General features: G+C 39.8%; 2 protein-coding genes across 5 annotated transcripts; both read left to right on the top strand.

Annotated features, from left to right (window-relative positions):
- The first annotated feature begins 3,071 nt into the window (after nt 1-3,071).
- Nucleotides 3,072-8,638, top strand: LOC133900874 (protein WVD2-like 1). Of its 4 annotated transcripts, XM_062342133.1 has the most exons (9): nt 3,104-3,209; nt 4,209-4,414; nt 5,433-5,643; nt 5,764-6,011; nt 6,380-6,468; nt 6,833-6,911; nt 6,996-7,067; nt 7,841-7,951; nt 8,081-8,638. In XM_062342133.1, the coding sequence occupies exons 3-9, from the start codon at nt 5,484-5,486 to the stop codon at nt 8,342-8,344; spliced, it is 1,023 nt and encodes a 340-aa protein (XP_062198117.1). In that variant the 5' UTR covers nt 3,104-3,209; nt 4,209-4,414; nt 5,433-5,483; the 3' UTR covers nt 8,345-8,638. The 4 variants fall into 4 exon arrangements, with proteins under 4 accessions (XP_062198118.1, XP_062198116.1, XP_062198115.1 ...); XM_062342134.1 differs by lacking the exon at nt 4,209-4,414 and having other exon boundaries at nt 3,072-3,209; nt 5,445-5,643; XM_062342132.1 differs by lacking the exon at nt 4,209-4,414 and having other exon boundaries at nt 3,075-3,209.
- An 850-nt stretch (nt 8,639-9,488) lies between these two features.
- Nucleotides 9,489-14,419, top strand: LOC133900886 (uncharacterized). Its single transcript, XM_062342158.1, has 13 exons — nt 9,489-9,960; nt 10,242-10,384; nt 10,641-10,757; nt 11,178-11,292; nt 11,706-11,843; nt 12,072-12,167; nt 12,253-12,366; nt 12,577-12,645; nt 12,778-12,848; nt 12,941-13,034; nt 13,440-13,565; nt 13,679-13,768; nt 14,102-14,419. The coding sequence occupies exons 1-13, from the start codon at nt 9,583-9,585 to the stop codon at nt 14,198-14,200; spliced, it is 1,650 nt and encodes a 549-aa protein (XP_062198142.1). The 5' UTR covers nt 9,489-9,582; the 3' UTR covers nt 14,201-14,419.
- Nucleotides 14,420-14,438: the final 19 nt, after the last annotated feature.

Raw genomic sequence — 14,438 nt, 5'->3', positions numbered from 1 at the left:
GAGTCACCAATGTCAAGACCTCGACCTCGGGTTCCCATGTACCTCCTGTATCAGTCCCTAGATCAAGTAGCTGATACGTACAAAATTCTCTAGAATGATATCAAATACATATTTCGAATAAAATAAAATAAAATAATTATCTGAAAGGCGCAAAAGATGATCTGGTGGACAAGGATCCACAACAGACTAGCCAAGCAAAAGAGCCTACAGCGGAGCGGAGTGAACAACGATGCAACCCAATGCCACAAGAAACTCGAGTGCGGAGACGACCTTAGACTTTTTCTCTTTAACTTCATCTGGATTGAGTTTGATTTCTATTGCCATAATCTGAAAGCAACAAGACCGAGTACGGAAGGTACTCAACAAGTCATATACTACTCTAAGGGTGTTAATAGATGCATAATGTGTATTTCAAGGATAAGGCTTTACGGTATAGTTTTAAGCGTAAAGCAGGTTTTTATGCAGGTACATAGTTATATTCTCTATTGTTAACCTTTTGAAACAAATGTAATCTAGTAACAAAGCTTTTCAAATAGTTTAAAACAAAGTAACCTGGTAACAAAGCTTTTGATACTGTTTAAAACAAGGTAACCTGGTAATAAAAACTTTTGAAACAATTTAAAATAAGTAGCCTGGTAACAAAGTTTTTGAAACAGTTTAAAACAAGGTAACCTGGTAATAAAGCTTTTGAAACAGTTTAAAATAAAGTAACCTGGTAACAAAGCTTTGGAAATAGTTCTAAATCAAAATACATTAACAAGTTATATCTGAGGGTTTTTCGATCTTGGGAGGGGCTACACCACACTCCGTAATCTCTTTTATCACATCTGGTGTGTCTCTAGTACCACATAGATCCTAGCGGATTGAGCTAGCAACCTCATCACACGAATATCTAGTCCACACACTCATTCATCAAGACACACACCCATAGTCTAATCAAGTGTGACCATGCCTTCACATATCCATGACCGTGAACACGGCTATTCGAATAGGTTTACACTCTGTGGAGGTTGTACAGCTTTACCCATACGATATGCTTAGCCTTCAACTATTGCAAGCAGAGTAGCGAATCATAACAAGTTCTTATACCCATCGAGCATGTTGCTACACGGTCCTCACCCACGGGAATACACCGACCAGGGGCCTAAAGCTCCAACACTCTTTGAAAATGGCTCAAATTCGGCCATTACAATATCACCAGCTGACTTTGATTTTCGCAAGTCTTTTTCTGGCTCCCATTGCACTACAGCCTCCAAGGTAGGCACCGAGCTCAGCTAATGGGGTGTGATTTTGTTGTTGATTTTTGTTTTTGTCTTTGAGCTGTAATTTTTCAACTATGGAAAGTTGTTCTTCTTGTTACTACAGGCATAAATGTTCATATACTCATATATTTTAGAGGGTTTTGAATCCACTTGTCTCTAGATCATAAATTTGGAGAGTTGTTTCTTTCGGTGACTGTCTTTTTACTTTATTCTTCGTTCAATTTCAAACTTTTATGCTTAAAGACAAATAAAATGATTTTGAATAGAGCATATAGTTCATATTCCATTCGAACTTTCTTTCTCGTTTTATCTCTCTAAAATTTATGGTTTTGTTTGTGCGTTTTTGAGGGGCATTAGATGAATAAGGAGTAGATCATCTATTTCGTAAGATATTTGTAAGACGCTTATTCAACTCTCTCAAGTCAATGTTTTTGGTCCTACAGTAGTCAAGGCTTAACTATAGTCATCAATCAAACTAATATATAGACTTTGAGCCATCAACCAACTAATTAAATTCCCACAAATTTTGAAGGGAATAGGCCAACTAATTAGGTGTCCTGTTATACCATAGAGGTACATATCCACGCTCAAATCCTACCATCGCGTACCTTACAACGATGTTAAACTATTTAACGAAATTATTGGAATTTGGTTTCACATTTTCTTTTTAAAAAATTGGCCAGAATATCTAAGTTGACTAAAGAATCAGATGGTACCTGAATCGATCTTAGAACTGGAACCCGGGTGGGCAAAGAGGCTAAACAGCCACGACAAAACTTACCATACGTTGTCCTGTTCGGGTAAGAAAAAGAGAGTAAAGGCTCAACAATAATCACCGATCAACTAATCGATAGTCATGGACCAACTATACATGCCAACTGGTTTGGTATCTGATCATCACGTTGGCACCGATGTTCAAATCCTACCGTGACATACTACACAAGATCACGAACAATTCGACGATATTATCGTAAACTAGTATCGATTTTACGCAATACCCTTGAGCAAATTGATTGGGCTTGTTTGGTTAGATCAAGGTTTTTTTAAAAGTTATTTTTAAATTGGTTTTTTATGTAGATAAAATGTATAATATATCTAATTCATATTAGAATATTATTTATCAGAAGCTTAAAAAAAACTTCTTAGACCAGTTTATGAATTCTAGTAATAATAACAATTTTTATTTTTTAGAAACTATTTTTAAAAATAAACTATTTAGTTCAATTTTCTTAAATGAGTAGCAAAAGTTAATAGAAGTTGAACTTAACAGTTTTAGCTGGAAGCTGAAAGATCCCATCCAAAAAAAGAACTGCTAGGTAGACGAATCAACTAGCAGTAAAATCATGACCAAGGGTTTTCCTTTATGGTATAAGTTCTCGTCGTGAAGGGATTTTTGTTCTTTTCAGCACTCTAATGGTTTATTTTTACGGTTTCCGTCACGAAAGAATTTTCAAGATCATTTCTTCTAGATAAAATTTTCTTTCTTTTTCTTTCACGATTCTCTTTAAAATTAAGTTGTTACAAATCAGAGAAAATAAATAAAATAAAAACAAGAAAAGAAATCGAAAAGAGAACGAAACGAAACAAATATAGTTATAGATGGTCTGATAGAAGAGGAAGATGAGGTGGCGCCCAAAACGTTCGAACCAATCGTGGTCCGTACCGGCCCACTCGCCGCCTCGCACGAGAGCAGACGGCAGGGGAGGGACCCATTCAAAGGCAAAGCGAAGCGAAGACCCGGACCCGAGGAAGAAAGCTACCTCCGAGCGAACCCCGTTCGAATCAACGAACCCACCACCACCAGCACCACCGCCACCGCCACCGCCACCTTCTCCTCTTCACCCTCTTACAAATACCACCACCATGGCGCCGCCCTGTTCGCCGTTCGAGCCAGCAAGCTAGCAGCGAGAGGGAAGCCAGGCGAGCGCGCGCGCCCAGAAACACAAGGTGATTTGCATTCATGGCTTGCTTGCTTGCCTGCCGCCGTTTCTTGCTCTGAATTCTGGTGCTGATTTGCTCTGTATCTATGCCTGCATTCATAATTCTTTCTCTATCGTGTGTCTGTGTCCGCATTCCACTATTAGCTCTCGAGAATTGAGAAGGAATCGGTTTTCTTTTGTTCTTGTGTATGGAATTGCAGCCTTTCAGGATGTGTGATGTGAGGTGTAGTGAGTAGTGTTACGTGGGTGTCGAATCCGACTCAGATTTGGGTGTTCAATTCGGCAAAAAAAATTTAAACACACAAAATATAACTCGGAATCTGACAGGGTGTCGGAATCATTGGAGGTGTCCGATTTAGAAAAAAAAAATTTGAACATGGACGTCCAGGTCACGCTGGTAGTGAGGCTTCTTGTCTCTGCATCTCACATGAAACAGAGGGTTAACAAACTTTGTAAGATTAGTTCCACCTAGGCATCTTAGTGTCTTGACTCTTCATCCTGTTTGATAACAAAGAGGCGCCGCAATTGACAGCTTATCCAATGATTTGAGTCCATCCATTCATGAAAGAAGCATTCTCAGTTCTTATCTTTCTTCTCATGTTGTGTTGTGAATTATGATTTGCAAACATGATTTTAGTTGTCTTGGCGTCGATGTCTAACGGATTTGCAGTTCGTACTAGTTTGGACTTGGTAGTGATTACTATGTTGTTATTAGCAAATTGTCAGGAGACAGAGGGGATCAGCTTTGTTTAGAATAATAGGGAGTTTTGGATTAGTCATTGACACATTGTTATCAATACAAAAATAATGAGATGTCTGCATTATTTTTATTGCAGCATGTATATGTTTAGTTCAGATATGACTATCAGGATGGCCCTGCGCTTCCTGTTGTCGATTGCCAGTTGTCTGGATATGATAATGTGTAATGTTAGGGAGATGCATAGCCAACTTTCTTTTGGGAAGCCAAATTATATTGAGGAAGAACTCTAAAAATAAATCTTTTCAGGAAGTGGTTATCATGTTGCCTTTACAAGATGCTGATCAGATCGGCGCTAACAAACTCTAAGAAATTTCTTAAATAAAACATGGGTCCAAGCAAATCCTAAAATAATAGCAGCAGTACAACTCAGAGACACTCTCTTCTGGAGTTCCAAAGGACACTAACCACTCAAAAGTTGTGGCGTACAAAGAATCAAATTTCTCGAACCCACTGTATAGTCCAATTGAAGCTTCACATGGTTTATCATTTTTAATTCCTTCAATTATTTACTTTCTAGCAGGCAAAGGTCAATTCTTCATATTTTCTGTCTCTTTTGTTCCCTTGCTTTATATTTGAGAACATTTACAGTACACCATGATACTAGATGATGGAGAGTATCATTGTTGTGATCCAATCGTCCATTTTAGTAGGTATTATTGTAATTATCTTGATACCTTTAGAGGTAATTACGTCATTGACTGACCGGACTACGGACCTTCACCACCCATCAAGATCGATCGACGGAGGGTGGAAACCCTAATAAATAAAATGAACAGAATAAGTGAAAATTTATCCCAAGAATAAACTAATATTTTGACCTTTCCTAATTAAATATATAATTTACAAGTTTATCATGATTTTTTGTTTCCAATCCTACCTTTATGATACCCATGATACTCTTTAATGATACCCATGATACCGATGGGCGATAGAGTATCATTGGATCAATCTAAACCACCGGATGAGAAAAATGGACGGCATACACTCATTTAGGTGTACTGTAAAAGTCCTCTTATATTTTGCTTGCCCTTTTTACCTCCTATGGAAATATGATGCACATTATTTTATAATACCATCAAAATAAGTCCATAACAGATAGCTCCATACCGACATAGAGGATCTCAAAATAAAATAATAGCTTGATCATTGTCAGTTCTCATGGCAGATAGGCTGTCAAACTACATGAGTCATTCTACCCAGCACTGCATGTCATATTCCTGGTAGGTAGTAAGGACATCATTGTCCACATGAAGGGTATAAGATTTTCATACAGTTGGCTTGTCGATTTCAGTCCTTCATAAGATTGGAACATCCTCTTTTCTTTGTGGTCACACTTTTGCCAGATTGCATGTAAAGGTTCAAGTTTGTTGTAACATATAAGATTGCTGCTTTCATGGTTATCCATAAGTGCTTATTGCAGTATTACCTTTTTTTGGGGGAACCAGTATGGATGTTGAAGTTGTACTTCAGTGTTCTAAACAGGAGTTGGATTCTGCCATTAGCCCTCTGGTAAGTGATACCATGGATGTGTCTGATGATAAGTGTGTTCATCCATCGCACCTACCTAGCGCTGTTCATGTCATGGAAACTGACAACGGCAGCTCTGAACCACTGGAGTATGCTGAAGACCTTGAAAATGAATGTTCTTCGGCCATCCATCACACGGAGCAGACCGATGATGGTAACTTTGCTGTGGTTGATGCTTGTATCAATTTCAATAAACATCCAGCTATTGAATTTTATTGTTCTTCCAGGATTAAGTTTCGTGTGCAATCTACTGATCATGGTTCTATAAATTCAGAGCTTGCTGGAGATGAAGACTCTCTTGTTAATGTTGAAAATAGTGCTGTTAAACACGAGAATCAAGAAAAGTTTCCAATGGCAGAAACAATGATGAGTGATTGCACCTCAATCACATCTATGGAAGATGCCCTGGAGCCAAAGAATGATCTTCCATCAGAGAATGAAGATATTAGCATTCACACTCCTTCCAATGACAAGTCTTCCAATGTAAATGGAGATGTATTCCAAAGCGCAAAGAGTGTGAAGGTAATAAAATTCTTTAAACGTTTTCTTTATGTATGAGTCTTCAATGATTTAGCAGAATTAAACGCATTCCTCTTTTTTTTTTACCTTAATCTCTTACACAATTCCCAATAAACCTACTTCTAGTACATGTGCTCTATTTATTCGCACACTTTTTTTCTCTCTTTGAACTGAAGTTGTTGGCACACTGACACACCTTAACTTTTCTTCACCTTTCTTGTTTATATCCTACTTGAGGTGTTCAGGATTCTCTGTAAATAAGCTGGACATAATTACCTGATTCAACCAAACAAACAATCTAGTTGGTTATATGTTTTTTAATGCGTAATTCTTGCATACGAAATATGAACATGTCTATTTTTTTCTTACAGAGAACTTCATCTGCAACTACAAGGAAGCCACTACAATCTACTAATAGAAGTAACCAGGATGATGGGAACGCTTCTACTTTCACTAACCCGTACGCTTGAACACTCACTTAACCTCCTCACATAGTTACGGTCTTGTTTGTCACAGCTTATCAGCAGCTTCTGCTTCTGCTTCTCAGAAGTCATAATTTATGCCAAACAGGCTAGGTTTATGTTAGCTTTTGAAAAGCTGAAAAGTTTTCTGATGAAATGAACTAAAAGCTGATAAGCTGGCTGAGAGTAGCTTTTCTGAAAAGCTATGTGCTGAGAGCTAAAAATTAACCTATAAACTAACAGTTTTTCTCAGAAAACATAAGCAGATTTTCAAAATAAAACCCATAAATTTCAGCTATACCAAACAGGGCCTATATCACTTCCTCTTCAACAATTTTTAGTTCAACAAGCTCTGCCATGCAGGAAATCATCAATTGGAAAGACCACAGTTCCAGCAGGCCCAGTTTTCCGATGCACCGAACGCGCCGAGAAGCGCAGAGAAGTATATGCCATTTTATTAGAAAGAAATGTGGAACTTGGTTGGGGCAATGTGCTCATCTTTCTTCTTTTCACGTTTTCCTTGCAGTTTTATCTGAAGCTGGAGGAGAAACACCAAGCTATGGAGGAAGAGAAGATTCAGCTGGAAGCTAGGCTGAAGGTAACTTGTCTTCCTGTCCTTACCATGTGCTGCGTCTGCATCATCATCTGTCTCTGAAATCCCTTAGTTTGTTCAGATAGTTTAGTTGGCCTGAATCTTGATGCCTATTTAGAGTTATTTATTGTCGAATCGTTACTCTTGATCATGTTTCAGTTATGAAGAAAGCTTACATAACCTGAAGTTTTTCCTACCTATCTAGTACTACTTGCAATTGTATAAGTGGACTTTATATAAATGTTTTTATTTTTCAAATAGCAGTCATTAAAAGTTGGGTTCTGAACTTGTTCTATTATCTGCGTTTGGTCATGGTTCTGTTTCGCTTGGACACTTTATACAGCTGTAGGGTCGCGTTTAGTTGGAGCTGCTCTCTATGCCTGCAATCAGCAACATACTCCCGGCTGAAAGAAACAGATGTACTAACCATGACATCAGGGTTTATAACCATACAAAAATGAGAATTGCATTATATCTCCAAATCAATGTTCAGATGTACTAACCATAGTGTTACCTGGATACGGACTCGGGTGTCGGAATCCGACTTGGATTTGGGTGTCTGATACAGCAAAGAAAATTCGGACACGCGAAATACAACTCGGAATCCGATTCGGATTCGGTTGTCTGATTCGGCAAAAAAAAATTAGATACGAGTGTCCAGATAACACAGACTAACCATGTTAGTAAAGCATCGTAAACCGGTCCTCTGCGGATACACGCTGAACGATGTTCAGATCAAGTCTTGACTTTTGGTTTTGCATGCATCTCTGAATCTGCAGAAAGAACAAGAGGAGGCTCTGAAGCTGCTCCGGAAGAGCCTGACCTTCAAAGCCAGCCCCATGCCGAGCTTCTACCACGAGGCGCCATCCCCCAAGGCTGAATACAAGAAGGTAAGCGAACTGCAAACACTTGCAGGAACCACTTAAAGTGTAATCACCTAGCTCACTGGCTTCAGTCTTCAGAAAAAAAGGCTTTGATCTGCCTGTTCATTTCCCCTCAACTGTTGTCGCCTGAAGCAGCTGCCCACGACCCGCCCGAAGTCGCCGAAGCTGGGGCGGAGGAAGACCTCCATGGAGACGTCGAATTCCTCGTCGGAGAGCGAGGGCACGAGGCCATGCTGCCGCGCAAACCGTGACGGCATCGACAGCACCTGCAGGTGCAGCGGCAGCAGAAGCAAGGTGCAGGCCGCGAACGCCAAGCCGGCCGCGCCCAAGAAGCAGCAGCCGAAGCACCGCGCGCACAAGTTGTCCGACGAGAGCGCCATCAACATCGCAGTGCACTAGCTGCTGCTGCTGCTGCTGCTTCTGAAACTGCTTGCTCGTTTCTTCTGGCTCCAAGACGACGGAATCAGGCAATGGCGTCAGAATTTTTCTTCTAAGTTATTTATTTACTGTTAAGATGTGAAAATGGCCTGTACTCTTGTCCTTGTACTGAGCTGTTTGTTTCTGAAGTCATGGGGCGTGGTGATCTTACATTTGAATCCTGGATGTAACTTATGCAACAAACTGAGGGCGTTGTTGGTGGTGGTGACAAGGGACTATTTATCTGATTTATGCTCACTGCACTTTGAAATTTTAGACCTGTCTCATTGCCTTTCAGTGTTGGATCCTGTGGTGTTTGTACTATGGATATGACGATTTCTATGGTAGCGGAAATGTACTTTTTCAGAATATATGTCAGTGTCAGTGACATGTGGAATTAGGTTCCACGATGGTATCATGATAATTTGGACTTTATGGGCCTCTCATTTGTTACTTCGTTGTGAAAAGTTGCATGGTCGTTGCCAATCATACCCTCAATTTGCTATGAAAACAGTTTCTTTTAGGTACTTGCTAAACAAACTGTACGACAAGCATAACTTTTTTCACTACTTCTGTATTTCAACGATTAAACTGGTTGCAAATTCCCGGGAAGAACTTCCCGAACAAAATTTGTCTTGTAGTACCAGCAACTTTGAATAGGGTCCTTAAACATTGTTACTACCTCCATTTCTAAATACTTAGTAGTATTTGTTTCCAAATGCCTGGCACTTTATTATCGTGGCTCTAAGAACATTTGGATAATTTTTCTGGACCATTTTGGTTATTTCTTAGTTCTTACTTGGAAAAGTGAAACATATTAAGCATGCATTTGTCAAGTTATCAAATACAAGCATTTGGAACACAGAGGGAGTAAATTGTTTGGAGCAAAATTTAAAGAGAAAGTCAACAAGGTCATAGTTCATATGGTAGATGACGTACCTGTCAACAACGAGAACCTTCCTATGATCTTTAATAAGTGTTATATAAGTGTTTGTGTTTGATGGTATACTGAGGTTTAAAAAATCAGGACTCGTGACATGCGGACTAAGACTGCATTGAGATCCGTGCACGCCTGCAGTCAATATTTTTCTTTCTCACACCGCATCCAACAGCTCGTGCCAGTCCACGTCACCTGTGCCTCTCCTCCCTCGCCTATCCAGTATCCACTCGGCGGCCGTTGCGCAACCACCCAGCAGCCTCGCCTCATTCGCGCTTCCGCCATGAGAGCCGCCGCTTGCTTCTTCACCGCCGCCGTCTCCCTCTCCCTCCCCTCCACCCCGACCTCCACTTCGTGCCCACACCGCTGGCGGAGCCCTGCCTTCCTCCGCTGCTCCCCAACTCGCCGCCGAGGGCCGGTCCGGGCACTCGACGAGCGGCTGCTCGAGGCCGCGCCCGCGGAGGCGGAGGCTGAAGGTGTGGAGCCTGGTGTCTCCGAGGGAGATGGCGGTGAGTACGGAGAAGGGGATGAAGTGGGGGAGCGAGTGGAGGAGGAGCAGCGGCCGCCGCCGAGGGCCTTCGTGAAGAGCAGGCGGCAGCGGCAGGAGGAGGAGGATGCGGCGGCGGGGCAAGACCGGTTCAAGCTCATCAACGGAAAAGAGGTTTTAGCTTTTGTAGAAGTAGAATCATCTGCTTGCTTTGGACCGCCCAATCGAGCGGTTTTCTCATAGGCTCATAGCTGACTGAGAGCTTGCTGCTGCGAAATTTGGTAATCTGCAACCATCAAATTCACCTGATGTAAATTTTGTTTCTGTTAAAGTGTTAGCGTGTGTTCCATGACACAAAGTAGATTTCTTTTTGCCATGCTCTGAACATTGGAGACATGAATTTGTGTTGCGTGGCCATTCCCGTGTCTCTGATATCTGAAACTGTGTACATGCAGATATTTCAAGAGAAGGCTTATCTGGTTGGGGTTGAGTGCAAGAGGACTGGAGGAAATCTCTTTGGAACAGAGGAGTCCCTCAAGGAGCTGGAGCAGCTGGCTGATACCGCTGGACTGTTGGTTGTCGGCTCGACCTATCAGAAGTAAGCTTCACTTTGCCAAGATGATTTCTATTGAGCCTGCCTTGTTTATAGGCCAATTTACTTGACCTTTGATTAAGAAAACGCTATTGTTAGTTCAAAATGTTGGCTGTGGTACTTTGACACCAATCTTGCTCAAATTTCCCTCTGCAATCTCTGTATTGTTATGGAAGGGTATGGCATGACATACATAACACGGACATCGCTCTTTTATTTTCTACACAATCCAGTGATCCTCATGGTTTCTGTTTTCCACTAGGCTTTCTAACCCAAATCCAAGAACATACATTGGTTCGGGCAAGGTTTCTGAAATCAGGAGTGCAATTCATGCCCTTGATGTTGAGACTGTAATTTTTGATGATGAGTTATCCCCTGGGTGAGATTCTCAATTATTACTCTGCAATGAGGTTCAATCTTTTTACCTTGTTTTTCGTAGCTACTGCAACTAAAGGTTACATGTCTCAGATCTAGCAAATGAACCCTGCTATATGATCTTTACCTTATGTTGGTATCATTAGTACATAGAATACCTGAAAGTATTGCTGTGTTGGGATTTGGGAATGCTGTAGGAACCGTGAATGTTAGTGGTTATCAATCTTTTGCTCTATACTTAACCAGGAGATATTTGAACAAGTCGTCCTAAGATTTTCCAACATGTACTTGTGTCAATCATATTATTTTTTGAACTTCTGCCTTATCATATTTTGTTAAACTAGTAACTATTAAGAACTTAAGATCAGCTGTGCAGTAGTTTAATCTCTGCTCTCATTGCTCATATTTTCAATACTGATTTCAGACAACTACGTAACTTGGAGAAGTCATTTGGTGGGGGCATCCGAGTCTGTGACCGAACTGCTCTTATTTTGGATATTTTTAATCAAAGGGCAGCAACACATGAAGCTGCTTTACAGGTAAAAATCACACACTAGCTTTATTTTACAGTAGTATATTACAGTGTCATTTCTTGACATGAAGTTTGCAGTTTTAAGTAGAATGAACATCTGTTTGTTTGCATGAGTTACTCCATACGGACATGCCTTGGTCAATGAAATTACGGACTGTGATGCATCAAGTAGTCCTTTAATGTTTTGTTTTCTTGGCATCTCTCACATCTCCTTCGGAGCGTGATTCTACTCTATGGTACATCATTGAGAATTATGTTTCTTTTGGTGAAGAACTGAAGTGTGTAAGATCGTAGTATAAGAATTTCTACTTATGGAGTTCACAAGGTGGATGGGCTTGATATATAGTTTTTAATCGTAAATAGTAATTGCATTTGACCTGAAATTCTGAATTGATTAACGTACTCTATCTTCCTTTTTAGGTCACCTTAGCACAGATGGAATATCAGCTTCCGAGGTTGACAAAGATGTGGAGTCACCTTGAACGGCAGGCAGGAGGTCAAGTTAAGGGTATGGGTGAGAAGCAAATTGAAGTTGACAAACGCATCTTGAGAACTCAAGTAATATTCTATTTTGGCAGTAAGACAATTTATTTGTGCTCCAATAAGTGCATACGGGAGTGTATCATTTACTCATTTGCTACCTGCCTATCAGTCATTGACAGGACTCCTTTTAGTATTGTATTTAGAGGACTTGTATATTTTCCCTGTCATGTTGCACATTGCTGAATTTGTAGTGATTATATTTTTTTGGAACTTACGAGTCTCAAACCTAAATGTCATTGACAGATAAGTACATTGAGGAAAGAATTGGAATCTGTTCGAAAACATCGAAAGCTGTATCGCAACCGTCGCCAATCAGTTCCAATTCCTGTTGTTTCTCTGGTATAACCATGTAAATTTCTTTAGATTAATAAAAAAATCCTATTCTTTCTAAGTTATGAATAGATTCAGTTTCAAAAAATTTCAGGTAGGGTATACAAATGCTGGGAAAAGTACACTCTTGAACCGCTTAACTGGAGCTGATGTGCTTGCCGAGGATAAATTATTTGCCACGTTAGACCCAACAACAAGGAGGGTTTTGGTATGTTATCAGAAAATTCTCCTATCGCATCAAAAAATGAAAAAGGGAGAATTGTTTCATTTGAGTTATTTAAGCTAGACATGAATAACTTCTATCTTCATTATCATTTATATGCCTTTTGGAAGGAGATTTTTCATTTTCTGGTGAGAATGGTCCATCATTATATGTACATAAAAACATGACTGGAAGTAATTGTGCATCACTATACAGATGAAGAATGGGACTGAGTTCCTTCTAACTGATACCGTCGGATTCATTCAGAAGTTACCCACCATGCTGGTACATATCCCCAAAGCATATTCCTCTTGTTTAGATATTATATTTAAGAATACCAGAACTTCAAAATACTAATGATTTTCCCTACCCTTATGATGCCAACTCTGAATATGTTAATTAATGATACTTTTCCAGGTAGCAGCATTTAGAGCAACACTGGAGGAGATATCAGAGTCGTCAGTTATAGTTCATCTTGTGGATATCAGGTAAGGAACCAACACTGGAGATTGTCCCTTTGTTGTGAATTGAATTCAGTACATCTATATGCACTATAGTAATATTGTGTCATGTGTTCCAGCCATCCATTAGCTCAACAACAAATAGATGCTGTTGACAAAGTATTGAAGGAGTTGGATGTAGAGTCAATCCCCAAATTAGTTGTGTGGAATAAGGTTCGTCTGTTCAAATTTTGGACCTTCTTCTGATATTTCATTCCACATTTTCAAGTTAATTTCATGTCCTGTATAGAGACAAGATTCTGATGATAGAGTTTTCATATGCTTGATTTGGTATTAACGCTATGCTGATGGTCAAATTAAACAATGTGAAAGTTCTTTGAGCAAAAGTTGCCTGCTGAATGTGAATTTGTCTCACTTTTGATTCTACCTCTTTCTATATATCACTCCGGTTAGCTTCTGTTCTTGTCACAGATTAAAGTAGTAGATCTCTAATATATGTATAATAGTGTGTGGGCCTGTGGGGCTTTCGGTAGGAATTTGGGATAACAGTACAAGCAAGACATGACTACACATTTCCAACTGTAGCTGATTCGAGTGCTTCCTTGATATGTCATGCAGATTGACAATACCGATGAACCTTTGAGAGTGAAAGAAGAAGCTGAGAAACAAGGGATAATCTGCATATCAGCCATGAATGGTGATGGCCTGGAAGAATTCTGTAATGCAATCCAAGCGAAGTTGAAAGTATGACATTTTTGTTCTTTTTAGGCAAATGACTTGTCTTCAGACACATCTTTTCGGGTATGTGGTGCTTCTTAATTTACCTGAAATGAATTATGCGGATCTGTCTTCTACAGGACTCACTGGTGCCAATAGAAGCTTTTGTACCGTATGACAAAGGAGATCTCCTGAATGACATACATAAGGTTGGAATGGTTGAACAAACGGTGAGTATCCCCTTTGATCTTTAAAAGATGCAATTTCTTTGGTATTGGAACTTAGAGAACATTACTTTCTTGTGGTGAAATTTTATGCCTTCGTCATTGTGTTCTAAATTAAATACCTATGAGTTAGTTCACTCATCTATAGTCAAAGCAAATGCATCAGTTAATGCTGGTTACTAATTTCTTTTAAATAATCACAAACTTTGCTTATTGTAAATTTGCCAATACATATACATGTATTTTCTTGAGAAGCTTGCATTCAAAAGAAAAAAGCTCGCATTTTCAGATTATTGTTTGGAGCTAACAACAATTTTTCTCTCAAAATCTTTACTGCAGGAGTACAAGGAAAATGGGACATTTGTAAAAGCGCATGTGCCTCTACCTCTTGCGAGGCTTCTCACACCTCTGCGGCAGCAGGTGGTGGCTGCTCTCTGATGTGCACGTCCTCCCCCTTGATGCCAATGGCACTCACATAATTTGCCCGTCTTGTACAAAATTTAGCCATAGATCTTCACTCTTTTTTGATCTGTGTAGTCAACACATGTGCACCGAATTAGATAGCTGTATATATCCCTAAAAAAACTGTAAATATTTTCGGCTATTTTTTACCTTTTTATTTCTGATAATCATTGTCAACCTACAGGGCCCACGTAATTGTGCCATCAATGCCTCA

The sequence above is a fragment of the Phragmites australis genome, chromosome 19 (assembly GCF_958298935.1).
Source record: "Phragmites australis chromosome 19, lpPhrAust1.1, whole genome shotgun sequence".
In the NCBI taxonomy this organism is placed as follows: Eukaryota; Viridiplantae; Streptophyta; class Magnoliopsida; order Poales; family Poaceae; genus Phragmites; species Phragmites australis.
This window is presented reverse-complemented; position numbering and strand designations above follow the sequence as displayed.

Coding starts and splice junctions, on each gene's coding strand:
- LOC133900886 (XM_062342158.1), top strand. CDS start 9,583: ATGAGAGCCGCCGCTTGCTTCTTCACCGCCGCCGTCTCCCTCTCCCTC. Junction 10,385..10,640: donor GTCGGCTCGACCTATCAGAA/GTAAGCTTCACT, acceptor GTTTTCCACTAG/GCTTTCTAACCCAAATCCAA. Junction 11,844..12,071: donor AACGCATCTTGAGAACTCAA/GTAATATTCTAT, acceptor TGTCATTGACAG/ATAAGTACATTGAGGAAAGA.
- LOC133900874 (XM_062342131.1), top strand. CDS start 5,409: ATGGATGTTGAAGTTGTACTTCAGTGTTCTAAACAGGAGTTGGATTCT. Junction 5,644..5,763: donor CACGGAGCAGACCGATGATG/GTAACTTTGCTG, acceptor CTATAAATTCAG/AGCTTGCTGGAGATGAAGAC. Junction 6,912..6,995: donor GCGCCGAGAAGCGCAGAGAA/GTATATGCCATT, acceptor TTTTCCTTGCAG/TTTTATCTGAAGCTGGAGGA.